The sequence below is a fragment of the Camponotus vicinus genome, unplaced genomic scaffold, assembly GCF_025532165.1.
Source record: "Camponotus vicinus isolate PSW18456_S1 unplaced genomic scaffold, iyCamVici1.0 SCAF_4, whole genome shotgun sequence".
NCBI classification, from domain to species: Eukaryota; Metazoa; Arthropoda; class Insecta; order Hymenoptera; family Formicidae; genus Camponotus; species Camponotus vicinus.
Window position 1 is genome coordinate 17,536,457 of NW_028141976.1, and position 14,318 is coordinate 17,550,774.

Consider the following 14,318-nt stretch of genomic DNA (forward strand, 5'->3'; position numbering starts at 1 on the left):
TGTCTCTTATTTTAGCTGATATTTTACTTCGTATTAAGTTAGCCGGAAATTTTTCAGCCAACCAAAAATCTCCTTATGGAATCGTTTGTATTTCGTATGAAGATGTTTGAAGTGTGATTAAAAACGTTTGTGAGTAATTAGAATAATTATAAAAAATTAATCATTTTTACAGTATGTAGTTAGCCAACATAACTAAATATTAAAAATTCTCCTTATGAATCGTTTGTATTTCGTATGAAGAGTTTTGAAGTATAATTAAAAGGGTTTGTGAGTCATTCGTTTAATTTTAATTAAATTTTTTTATATTGTGAAGTTAGCCGGAAGCTATATAAAATGGACGCCGTCCTGTGATTGGTCGATTTGCTTATGGTAAATACTAAAATTTTCTCATGTGTACTGACTTTGGTCCATATTCTGAATCCTCTTTTATCGATAAAAGTGCCTCTAAAAGTGGCTTACAGCCAATCAGAAGGCTTATAAGCCACTTTTAAAGGCACTTTTATCAATAAAAGAGGATAATCTGATGTAGAGGACGGATTGCAATTCTTGTCTGAAATCTTGTATTCTCACTTCAACAAAAAAGTTGTTATTCTCATAGACGAGACCGACGCGCCCATTATGAAAGCTGTTACAGAGAACATGGATGATAAACTCCTGCGATACCTGTTAAATTGTATTAGCCATCTGATGTCGGCAAGCTTAAAGGATCAAATAATTGTGGCGCGTGTATTACTTAATTCCTGTGTTCGTTTATCTGGAGTATTTTCCTGGGAATTACGCAATCATTGTAATGTTTTATTCTTGCAAGAAGATAATTTTTCTGGAGTATATGGATTTACAGTACAGGAAGTAGATAGTCTATTTGAGAAAAGTGAATTTCAAGCAGTGAAAGATTCTGATGGTGTCAAAGAGTGGTATGATGGATACCAAATATTAAATAGTGAAGAAACAAGAATTTACAGTAGCTGGTCTGTCATAAATTATTTGCAAAATAGTGTTAAAAAGAAGAGAAAAATGTTCGATAGCTATTGGGCCAGGTCAGGCTTTGTGGATATTTTAGGAAACTTGTTTGTGAAATGTGAGATACAAAAGCCAATCGAGAAACTTCTTGAAGATGAGAACATTGAAATAGAACTAGCTGAGCCAACAGTTGATAATATTTTGGAACTGAAAAAGACAATCTCTGATTCACAGAATAAATTAGATACCTCGCAAGTGAATTTCTTCTTACAGCTTCTGTGGGATAATGGTTTGTTGAATGCAGTTGAAAAGAATGCGCACATTGTAAGTCTGAAGATACCAAATTGGGAGATAAAGAGCGTAATCGAACGTAAATGTTACAGTCAAAGGATGTTTTGTAAGAAGTATAAACTCGAGCCTGAAAATATAGAAAAATATATACAAGCACTGAAGAATTTGCTATTAATGGCAAATGATGAAGAGAAAACTGAAAAAAGTAAAGAAAAACCATTTCGTGAACTCGTTAATGCAGTTTCAGGCCTCTTTTCAGAAGGTGCGACAATTCCATATAATGAGTCAGAGTTATATCACATTCTTTTTTATTTGGCATATAATAGTACAATTTTCAGTGCACAAGCTAACAGAGCGGTCTGTCAAAAGATCTCCAAGGAAAAGCGAGGAAGAAAACACGAATTTGACATGCTTGTAATTCTTAGAACAGTTGGAGCCATATTTGAATGGAAATATTGCAAGGCAAATGAAACAGAAAGATCACAAGATGCTCTTAAACAAATTATTGATAAACAGTATTTCAAGGTTTTTGACAAGGAGGAGTATAAACATGTTAAAACAAAAATTTATGTTGGTTTGTGTTTTAAGATAAAGTCAAATGTGACTATGCGATACTTAGTGAACACTACTGATGTAGATAAAGCAAAATTTCTGGAAAGTACTTCTACAGAGGCTACTAAAGCTGATACCGCTACTGTTGTCAAATGATATCGTGCATTGGCTTTGTTTGTGTTTAATAAGTAACAAATAAGTATTGTCGCATTCTTCTCTGACAGAGTCACGTGTAAACAAATAAGTTTTTATTTTTTTCTTGTAATTTCTTAGTTATATTTCATTACAGTTAGTTGATAAAATAAAGAGGTCTTTGTATATTTTTATTAATAATAAAATATTTTGCTAAAAAATTGAAAATAAGGTCTCATAAGAAGTAATTGCTGCGGCATTAAAACAAAATAAATCGTTGTAAATAATACATATGTATAATCGTTGTAATAATATATATTAGACAACCAATGAAATGTGCTGTACTGATGAGGTCAAATGAGGGTGCAGTTTACAGCTTTTCATTGAGTTGCCTAGCTTTCAAATAAATTTTTTTAAAGTTATATGATAATATATAAAAGTAAAAAAAAATAATGTTATCAAAGATGATGGTGCAGAGAATTATGAATTTAATATACATTTAATACACATTAAATTTAATATACATTAAAAGCCTCTCCTGTTAAATGGTACGTCCCGATCTACAACAGGTAATTTAAGCCTTAAGAAATTGACCAATCACAGTCGAGTATTCTCTTCATACTTGACTGTGATTGGTCAATTTCTTAAGGCTTAAGGTTTAAATTGCCTATTGTAGACCCGGCCTAAGGCTCCGCCCATATAATCAGTTATGCGGCGTCTACAATGAAATTTTAAGAAGACGAAAGCCGACGGCACACGGTACGATTTTACGTACTGGATTTGATAAGATTTAGTAAAATACTAAAAATGCACCAATCAGAATGCAGCATTTCTAATATTTTACTAAATCTTATCAAATCCAGTACGAAAAATTGTACCGTGTGCCGTAGGCTTAAGACTTAAGGTTGAAGTCCCATGGAGCGAAAATATTCAGCGGAACGGAATGCGCGGAGCCAACGCGGCCAATCACAGCCATTGTAAAATCCTTGTGCGTTGACTAACGTCTCCGACTTACGCATATGACTTTGTCGGAAACAGTTACAACATCTTTGTGCTCAGGGCTCGTTCCCACTGAGCGCGTCACGCGTCGCGTCAACCAGCGTGAGCCAATCAAAACATCCCATTGTAATAACACGGAAAACATGTTATTACAATGGGATGTTTTGATTGGCTCACGCTGGTGACGCGACGCGTGACGCGCTCAGTGGGAACGAGCCCTTAGGCCCTTAATCGGAGTTTGGTCGAAGCGGCCCTTAAGCGGCGTCTACAATGATGCGTCGTCTACAATGAGATTTTAAAGAGACTTAAGGCGTAAGACTTAAGAAATTGACCAATTACAGTCAAGTATGAAGAGAATACTCGACTGTGATTGGTCAATTTCTTAAGGCTTAGGGATTAAATTACCTGTTGTAGATCGGGACGTAGCATTTAACAGGAGAGGCTTTTAATGTATATTAAATTCATAATTCTCTGCACCATCACCCTTGATAACATTATTTTCTTTTTACTTTTATATATTATTATATAACTTTAGAAAAATTTATTTGAAAGCTAGGCAACTCAATGAAAAGCTGTAAACTGCACCCTCATTTGACCTCATCAGTACAGCACATTTCATTGGTTGTCTAATATATATTATTACAACGATTGTACATATGTATTATTTACAACGATTTATTTTCTTTTAATGCCGCAGCAATTACTTCTTATGAGACCTTATTTTCAATTTTTTAGCAAAATATTTTATTATTAATAAAAATATACAAAGACCTCTTTATTTTATCAACTAACTGTAATGAAATATAACTAAGAAATTACAAGAAAAAAATAAAAACTTATTTGTTTACACGTGACTCTGTCAGAGAAGAATGCGACAATACTTATTTGTTACTTATTAAACACAAACAAAGCCAATGCACGATATCATTTGACAACAGTAGCGGTATCAGCTTTAGTAGCCTCTGTAGAAGTACTTTCCAGAAATTTTGCTTTATCTACATCAGTAGTGTTCACTAAGTATCGCATAGTCACATTTGACTTTATCTTAAAACACAAACCAACATAAATTTTTGTTTTAACATGTTTATACTCCTCCTTGTCAAAAACCTTGAAATACTGTTTATCAATAATTTGTTTAAGAGCATCTTGTGATCTTTCTGTTTCATTTGCCTTGCAATATTTCCATTCAAATATGGCTCCAACTGTTCTAAGAATTACAAGCATGTCAAATTCATGTTTTCTTCCTCGCTTTTCCTTGGAGATCTTTTGACAGACCGCTCTGTTAGCTTGTGCACTGAAAATTGTACTATTATATGCCAAATAAAAAAGAATGTGATGTAACTCTGACTCATTATATGGAATTGTCGCACTGTCTGAAAAGAGGCCTGAAACTGCATTAACGAGTTCACGAAATGGTTTTTCTTTACTTTTTTCAGTTTCCTCTTCATCATTTGCCATTAATAGCAAATTCCTCAGTGATTGTATGTATTTTTCTATATTTTCAGGCTCGAGTTTATACTTTGTACTAAACATCGATTCACTGTAACATTTACGTTCGATTACGCTCTTTATCTCCCAATTTGGTATCTTCAGACTTACAATGTTCGCATTCTTTTCAACTGCATTCAACAAACCATCATCCCACAGAAGCTGTAAGAAGAAATTCACTTGCGAGGTATCTAATTTATTCTGTGAATCAGAGATTGTCTTTTTCAGTTCCAAAATATTATCAACTGTTGGCTCAGCTAGTTTTATTTCAATGTTCTCATCTTCAAGAAGTTTCTCGATTGGCTTTTGTATCTCAGATTTCACAAACAAGTTTTCCAAAATATCCACAATGCCTGACCTGGCCCAATAGCTATCGAACATTCTTCTCTTTTCGTTAACACTATTATGCAAATAATTTATGACAGACCAACTACTGTAAATTCTTGTTTCTTCACTATTTAATATTTGGTATCCATCATACCACTTTTTGACACCATCAGAATCTTTCACTGCTTGAAATTCACTTTTCTCAAATAGACTATCTACTTCCTGTGCTGTAAATCCATATACTCCAGAAAAATTATGTTTTTGCAAGAATAGAACATTACAATGATTGCGTAATTCCCAGAAAAATACTCCAGATAAACGAACACAGGAATTAAGTAATGCACGCGCCACAATTTCTTGATCCTTTAAGCTTGCCGACATCAGATGGCTAATACAATTTATCAGGTATCGCAGGAGTTTATCATCCATGTTCTCCATAATAGCTTTCATAATGGGCGCGTCGGTCTCATCTATCAGAATAACAACTTTTTTGTTGAAGTGAGAATACAAGATTTCAGACAAGAATTGCAATCCGTCCTCTACATCAGATTTGGATAGTTTTTTCAGCCTACTACGGTTATAATAGTTCAGAAATATTTCGATATCTTGTATTTTCTTATCTTTAAAACTGCAAGAACCATCAGCAACTATATCAAGAAGGTAAGAATGCTGCCGGAATGCCCGACAAAGAGCTTTCTTCAGCGATTCTAAAATGTCTCTCTCTGTTCTACCTCCTACCTCTTTAAGACTTATAAATATCACGGGGTACTGACCACAATGTTCCTTAACGAACTCTGGATGCTCAGAACCTAGCTGCAAATTCATAAACAGCTTGTAATTATCACCATCTTCTGGATTTGAAATTGGCTTTGCATCTTCATTTACTGTTATCTTCAAAAAGTTCTCGAGCATATCCATAAATGTAGATTTTCCGAAACGGCTCGGGGCTGTTATCCGAATCACAGATGCTCCACATTTAAAGAAACTTTTTATATACTTGCTCTTATCCACAAATGTAAGTTTTGTTTTGACGATCGTAAAATCCATTGTAGAGAGATCAGCTATATCTGATTGCTTCGGTAACTGTAAACAAAATCAGATAGGCCCCATTAATTTTGCTAATCACACTCAAGATATGCATGAAATATATACCAGCAGTAAAGAGAAGAAGGTCGCAATACCAACAGAACGTGCGAAAGCGCAAGCGAGTACAGATGCAGCCATAGCAGAAAACATGCAAAGAAGGCGAAAAAGAAATTACTTTAGCATATGTCGATCAATAAATTTAACTAATTCTTACCTCGTCGAAGTTCCCTGGCTTATTCTTTGTTCCGTATTTTGTATGATCGACACCACAATTGATAGAGAATTCAGATACAGTAACACTTCCAATTTTGGCATCGTTAGTTTCAGGTTTGTCATCATCGCTGTTGACAGATCCATCCGCCGTATTCATTCTTCGTCCTTTTTTGTCTGGTTCATCCATAAATTGTCTACAATAGAGATATTACCAATGAATAAATAAATTAATAAACATTAATGGCACTATAGCGAATTTTATTGGATTAATACATATAAGCATATTGTAAGGGGATGAAAGATGGCTGCGGTTTCCGAGATAGAAACCGCGCCGTCAGGTAATGGGCGAGTCGGAAGGAGAATGCCTGATGATAGAGATTTCGGGTTAAATAATGTACAATAAATGACCCGGAGAGTACCGAGATAAAGATTGTGTATTTGCCAGTTCCACGATAGCAGCGCGGAATAAAGGCCAAGAACGCTCGGTCAGTTTACCGATGGCTACAGGACAAACTCACGACGAGAACATAGACCGGGAAAAATGCGCAATAGCCACCACGTGCAAAGTAACGACCTAGCGCTCACTGTACGACGGCCGGAAAAAGACTCTCGCCGGTAGTCGTGGTCGCTCACCTCGGGTCGCGCCAAAAACTCTCACAGCCAATCGTTTTGCGCCACGTCACTCACCGTTAAAGTCACTAGGTCCGCGGTCCAAAATGTGCTCGGCAGTGTTCCGAAATTGCTGCCAGTTTACTAGAGGTCTAAATATCAGAGAGGCGCCAACTCGTGCCTCCTTCTGATTGGTGGTGAGCTATCCGTTCTTAAGATGGCGGCTACGGTAACAAAGGGCTTGAGCAGAATGGGTGCCTTATAATTTTAAGACTATGTTTTATGCCTTAGGTCTTTGTCTTAGGTAACGCACAATACTGTGTGTTATGTCTCGAGTCTTATGTATACGCGAACGTTTGTAAGAAATAAACGTTCGCGTATACATAAGACTCGAGACATAACACACAGTATTGTGCGTTACCTAAGACAAAGACTTAAGGCATAAAACATAGTCTTAAAATTATAAGGCAGCCATTCTGCTCAGGTTCTTAGTTTACCTTAGTATTCCCTAGGTTTACTCCCACTTTGTTACCGTAGCCGCCATCTTAAGAACGGATAGCTCACCACCAATCAGAAGGAGGCACGAGTTGGCGGCGGCGAGGAGGCCCCCTGGGGGCCTATTACGGTTTTTGAAAAGAAGTGAAAATAACAAAAGTGAGGAAATTTACTAGAGTATCTACAATTTCATTTGTCGAAATCTAGTAAATCTGTTCACTTTTGTAATTTTCACCTCGCTTCAAGAACCGTAATAGGCACCCTGGGGGCCTATTACGGTTTTTGAAACGAAGTGAAAATAACAAAAGTGAGGAAATTTACTAGAGTATCTATAATTTCATTTGTCGAATTCTAGTGTAAATCTGTTCACTTTTGTAATTTTCACCTCGCTTCAAGAACCGTAATAGGCCGCCTGATATTTAGACCTCTAGTAAACTGGCAGCAATTTCGGAACACTGCCGAGCACATTTCGGACCGCAGCCCTAGTGACTTTAACGGTGAGTGACGTGGCGCAAAACGATTGGCTGTGAGAGTTTTTGGTGCGACCCGAGGTGAGCGACCACGACTACCGGCGAGAGTCTTTTTCCGGCCGTCGTACAGTGAGCGCGAGGTTGTTACTTTGCACGTGGTAGCTATTGTGCATTTTTCCCGGACTATGTTCTCGTCGTGAGTTTGTCCTGTAGCCATCGGTAAACTGGCCGAGCGTTCTTGGCCTTTATTCCGCGCTGCTATCGTGGAACTGGCAAATACACAATCTTTATCTCGGTACTCTCCGGGTCATTTATTGTACATTATTTAACCCGAAATCTCTATCATCAGGCATTCTCCTTCCGACTCGCCCATTACCTGACGGCGCGGTTTCTATCTCGGAAACCGCAGCCATCTTTCATCCCCTTACAATATGCTTATATGTATTAATCCAATAAAATTCGCTATAGTGCCATTAATGTTTATTAATTTATTTATTCATTGGTAATATCTCTATTGTAGACAATTTATGGATGAACCAGACAAAAAAGGACGAAGAATGAATACGGCGGATGGATCTGTCAACAGCGATGATGACAAACCTGAAACTAACGATGCCAAAATTGGAAGTGTTACTGTATCTGAATTCTCTATCAATTGTGGTGTCGATCATACAAAATACGGAACAAAGAATAAGCCAGGGAACTTCGACGAGGTAAGAATTAGTTAAATTTATTGATCGACATATGCTAAAGTAATTTCTTTTTCGCCTTCTTTGCATGTTTTCTGCTATGGCTGCATCTGTACTCGCTTGCGCTTTCGCACGTTCTGTTGGTATTGCGACCTTCTTCTCTTTACTGCTGGTATATATTTCATGCATATCTTGAGTGTGATTAGCAAAATTAATGGGGCCTATCTGATTTTGTTTACAGTTACCGAAGCAATCAGATATAGCTGATCTCTCTACAATGGATTTTACGATCGTCAAAACAAAACTTACATTTGTGGATAAGAGCAAGTATATAAAAAGTTTCTTTAAATGTGGAGCATCTGTGATTCGGATAACAGCCCCGAGCCGTTTCGGAAAATCTACATTTATGGATATGCTCGAGAACTTTTTGAAGATAACAGTAAATGAAGATGCAAAGCCAATTTCAAATCCAGAAGATGGTGATAATTACAAGCTGTTTATGAATTTGCAGCTAGGTTCTGAGCATCCAGAGTTCGTTAAGGAACATTGTGGTCAGTACCCCGTGATATTTATAAGTCTTAAAGAGGTAGGAGGTAGAACAGAGAGAGACATTTTAGAATCGCTGAAGAAAGCTCTTTGTCGGGCATTCCGGCAGCATTCTTACCTTCTTGATATAGTTGCTGATGGTTCTTGCAGTTTTAAAGATAAGAAAATACAAGATATCGAAATATTTCTGAACTATTATAACCGTAGTAGGCTGAAAAAACTATCCAAATCTGATGTAGAGGACGGATTGCAATTCTTGTCTGAAATCTTGTATTCTCACTTCAACAAAAAAGTTGTTATTCTGATAGATGAGACCGACGCGCCCATTATGAAAGCTATTATGGAGAACATGGATGATAAACTCCTGCGATACCTGATAAATTGTATTAGCCATCTGATGTCGGCAAGCTTAAAGGATCAAGAAATTGTGGCGCGTGCATTACTTAATTCCTGTGTTCGTTTATCTGGAGTATTTTTCTGGGAATTACGCAATCATTGTAATGTTCTATTCTTGCAAAAACATAATTTTTCTGGAGTATATGGATTTACAGCACAGGAAGTAGATAGTCTATTTGAGAAAAGTGAATTTCAAGCAGTGAAAGATTCTGATGGTGTCAAAAAGTGGTATGATGGATACCAAATATTAAATAGTGAAGAAACAAGAATTTACAGTAGTTGGTCTGTCATAAATTATTTGCATAATAGTGTTAACGAAAAGAGAAGAATGTTCGATAGCTATTGGGCCAGGTCAGGCATTGTGGATATTTTGGAAAACTTGTTTGTGAAATCTGAGATACAAAAGCCAATCGAGAAACTTCTTGAAGATGAGAACATTGAATAAAACTAGCTGAGCCAACAGTTGATAATATTTTGGAACTGAAAAAGACAATCTCTGATTCACAGAATAAATTAGATACCTCGCAAGTGAATTTCTTCTTACAGCTTCTGTGGGATGATGGTTTGTTGAATGCAGTTGAAAAGAATGCGAACATTGTAAGTCTGAAGATACCAAATTGGGAGATAAAGAGCGTAATCGAACGTAAATGTTACAGTGAATCGATGTTTAGTACAAAGTATAAACTCGAGCCTGAAAATATAGAAAAATACATACAATCACTGAGGAATTTGCTATTAATGGCAAATGATGAAGAGGAAACTGAAAAAAGTAAAGAAAAACCATTTCGTGAACTCGTTAATGCAGTTTCAGGCCTCTTTTCAGACAGTGCGACAATTCCATATAATGAGTCAGAGTTACATCACATTCTTTTTTATTTGGCATATAATAGTACAATTTTCAGTGCACAAGCTAACAGAGCGGTCTGTCAAAAGATCTCCAAGGAAAAGCGAGGAAGAAAACATGAATTTGACATGCTTGTAATTCTTAGAACAGTTGGAGCCATATTTGAATGGAAATATTGCAAGGCAAATGAAACAGAAAGATCACAAGATGCTCTTAAACAAATTATTGATAAACAGTATTTCAAGGTTTTTGACAAGGAGGAGTATAAACATGTTAAAACAAAAATTTATGTTGGTTTGTGTTTTAAGATAAAGTCAAATGTGACTATGCGATACTTAGTGAACACTACTGATGTAGATAAAGCAAAATTTCTGGAAAGTACTTCTACAGAGGCTACTAAAGCTGATACCGCTACTGTTGTCAAATGATATCGTGCATTGGCTTTGTTTGTGTTTAATAAGTAACAAATAAGTATTGTCGCATTCTTCTCTGACAGAGTCACGTGTAAACAAATAAGTTTTTATTTTTTTCTTGTAATTTCTTAGTTATATTTCATTACAGTTAGTTGATAAAATAAAGAGGTCTTTGTATATTTTTATTAATAATAAAATATTTTGCTAAAAAATTGAAAATAAGGTCTCATAAGAAGTAATTGCTGCGGCATTAAAAGAAAATAAATCGTTGTAAATAATACATATGTACAATCGTTGTAATAATATATATTAGACAATCAATGAAATGTGCTGTACTGATGAGGTCAAATGAGGGTGCAGTTTACAGCTTTTCATTGAGTTGCCTAGCTTTCAAATAAATTTTTCTAAAGTTATATAATAATATATAAAAGTAAAAAGAAAATAATGTTATCAAGGGTGATGGTGCAGAGAATTATGAATTTAATATACATTAAAAGCCTCTCCTGTTAAATGCTACGTCCCGATCTACAACAGGTAATTTAATCCCTAAGCCTTAAGAAATTGACCAATCACAGTCGAGTATTCTCTTCATACTTGACTGTAATTGGTCAATTTCTTAAGTCTTACGCCTTAAGTCTCTTTAAAATCTCATTGTAGACGACGCATCATTGTAGACGCCGCTTAAGGGCCGCTTCGACCAAACTCCGATTAAGGGCCTGAGGGCTCGTTCCCACTGAGCGCGTCACGCGTCGCGTCACCAGCGTGAGCCAATCAAAACATCCCATTGTAATAACATGTTTTCCGTGTTATTACAATGGGATGTTTTGATTGGCTCACGCTGGTTGACGCGACGCGTGACGCGCTCAGTGGGAACGAGCCCTGAGCACAAAGATGTTGTAACTGTTTCCGACAAAGTCATATGCGTAAGTCGGAGACGTTAGTCAACGCACAAGGATTTTACAATGGCTGTGATTGGCCGCGTTGGCTCCGCGCATTCCGTTCCGCTGAATATTTTCGCTCCATGGGACTTCAACCTTAAGTCTTAAGCCTACGGCACACGGTACAATTTTTCGTACTGGATTTGATAAGATTTAGTAAAATATTAGAAATGCTGCATTCTGATTGGTGCATTTTTAGTATTTTACTAAATCTTATCAAATCCAGTACGTAAAATCGTACCGTGTGCCGTCGGCTTTCGTCTTCTTAAAATTTCATTGTAGACGCCGCATAACTGATTATATGGGCGGAGCCTTAGGCCGGGTCTACAATAGGCAATTTAAACCTTAAGCCTTAAGAAATTGACCAATCACAGTCAAGTATGAAGAGAATACTCGACTGTGATTAGTCAATTTCTTAAGGCTTAAATTACCTGTTGTAGATCGGGACGTACCATTTAACAGGAGAGGCTTTTAATGTATATTAAATTTAATGTGTATTAAATGTATATTAAATTCATAATTCTCTGCACCATCATCTTTGATAACATTATTTTTTTTTACTTTTATATATTATCATATAACTTTAAAAAAATTTATTTGAAAGCTAGGCAACTCAATGAAAAGCTGTAAACTGCACCCTCATTTGACCTCATCAGTACAGCACATTTCATTGGTTGTCTAATATATATTATTACAACGATTATACATATGTATTATTTACAACGATTTATTTTGTTTTAATGCCGCAGCAATTACTTCTTATGAGACCTTATTTTCAATTTTTTAGCAAAATATTTTATTATTAATAAAAATATACAAAGACCTCTTTATTTTATCAACTAACTGTAATGAAATATAACTAAGAAATTACAAGAAAAAAATAAAAACTTATTTGTTTACACGTGACTCTGTCAGAGAAGAATGCGACAATACTTATTTGTTACTTATTAAACACAAACAAAGCCAATGCACGATATCATTTGACAACAGTAGCGGTATCAGCTTTAGTAGCCTCTGTAGAAGTACTTTCCAGAAATTTTGCTTTATCTACATCAGTAGTGTTCACTAAGTATCGCATAGTCACATTTGACTTTATCTTAAAACACAAACCAACATAAATTTTTGTTTTAACATGTTTATACTCCTCCTTGTCAAAAACCTTGAAATACTGTTTATCAATAATTTGTTTAAGAGCATCTTGTGATCTTTCTGTTTCATTTGCCTTGCAATATTTCCATTCAAATATGGCTCCAACTGTTCTAAGAATTACAAGCATGTCAAATTCGTGTTTTCTTCCTCGCTTTTCCTTGGAGATCTTTTGACAGACCGCTCTGTTAGCTTGTGCACTGAAAATTGTACTATTATATGCCAAATAAAAAAGAATGTGATATAACTCTGACTCATTATATGGAATTGTCGCACCTTCTGAAAAGAGGCCTGAAACTGCATTAACGAGTTCACGAAATGGTTTTTCTTTACTTTTTTCAGTTTCCTCTTCATCATTTGCCATTAATAGCAAATTCCTCAGTGATTGTATGTATTTTTCTATATTTTCAGGCTCGAGTTTATACTTTGTACTAAACATCCTTTGACTGTAACATTTACGTTCGATTACGCTCTTTATCTCCCAATTTGGTATCTTCAGACTTACAATGTGCGCATTCTTTTCAACTGCATTCAACAAACCATTATCCCACAGAAGCTGTAAGAAGAAATTCACTTGCGAGGTATCTAATTTATTCTGTGAATCAGAGATTGTCTTTTTCAGTTCCAAAATATTATCAACTGTTGGCTCAGCTAGTTCTATTTCAATGTTCTCATCTTCAAGAAGTTTCTCGATTGGCTTTTGTATCTCACATTTCACAAACAAGTTTCCTAAAATATCCACAAAGCCTGACCTGGCCCAATAGCTATCGAACATTTTTCTCTTCTTTTTAACACTATTTTGCAAATAATTTATGACAGACCAGCTACTGTAAATTCTTGTTTCTTCACTATTTAATATTTGGTATCCATCATACCACTCTTTGACACCATCAGAATCTTTCACTGCTTGAAATTCACTTTTCTCAAATAGACTATCTACTTCCTGTACTGTAAATCCATATACTCCAGAAAAATTATCTTCTTGCAAGAATAAAACATTACAATGATTGCGTAATTCCCAGGAAAATACTCCAGATAAACGAACACAGGAATTAAGTAATGCACGCGCCACAATTATTTGATCCTTTAAGCTTGCCGACATCAGATGGCTAATACAATTTAACAGGTATCGCAGGAGTTTATCATCCATGTTCTCTGTAACAGCTTTCATAATGGGCGCGTCGGTCTCGTCTATGAGAATAACAACTTTTTTGTTGAAGTGAGAATACAAGATTTCAGACAAGAATTGCAATCCGTCCTCTACATCAGATTATCCTCTTTTATTGATAAAAGTGCCTTTAAAAGTGGCTTATAAGCCTTCTGATTGGCTGTAAGCCACTTTTAGAGGCACTTTTATCGATAAAAGAGGATTCAGAATATGGACCAAAGTCAGTACACATGAGAAAATTTTAGTATTTACCATAAGCAAATCGACCAATCACAGGACGGCGTCCATTTTATATAGCTTCCGGCTAACTTCACAATATAAAAAAATTTAATTAAAATTAAACGAATGACTCACAAACCTTTTTAATTATACTTCAAAACTCTTCATACGAAATACAAACGATTCATAAGGAGAATTTTTAATATTTAGTTATGTTGGCTAACTACATACTGTAAAAATGATTAATTTTTTATAATTATTCTAATTACTCACAAACGTTTTTAATCACACTTCAAACATTTTCATACGAAATACAAACGATTCCATAAGGAGATTT

At 35.6% G+C, this 14,318-nt stretch overlaps 2 protein-coding genes across 2 annotated transcripts; one reads left to right on the top strand and one right to left on the bottom strand.

Moving 5' to 3' along the window:
- Positions 1-3,696: 3,696 nt before the first annotated feature.
- Positions 3,697-6,456, bottom strand: LOC145970301 (uncharacterized). Its single transcript, XM_083096918.1, has 3 exons — positions 6,322-6,456; positions 6,050-6,242; positions 3,697-5,832 (listed from the first exon to the last, which is right to left on the bottom strand). Exons 2-3 carry the CDS (start codon positions 6,233-6,235, stop codon positions 3,859-3,861), a joined length of 2,160 nt encoding a protein of 719 aa, XP_082953044.1. The 5' UTR covers positions 6,236-6,242; positions 6,322-6,456; the 3' UTR covers positions 3,697-3,858.
- A 1,472-nt stretch (positions 6,457-7,928) lies between these two features.
- On the top strand, positions 7,929-10,687 carry LOC145970313 (uncharacterized). The gene is made up of 3 exons (XM_083096933.1): positions 7,929-8,063; positions 8,143-8,335; positions 8,553-10,687. Exons 2-3 carry the CDS (start codon positions 8,150-8,152, stop codon positions 9,696-9,698), a joined length of 1,332 nt encoding a protein of 443 aa, XP_082953059.1. The 5' UTR covers positions 7,929-8,063; positions 8,143-8,149; the 3' UTR covers positions 9,699-10,687.
- The last annotated feature ends 3,631 nt before the right edge of the window (positions 10,688-14,318 follow it).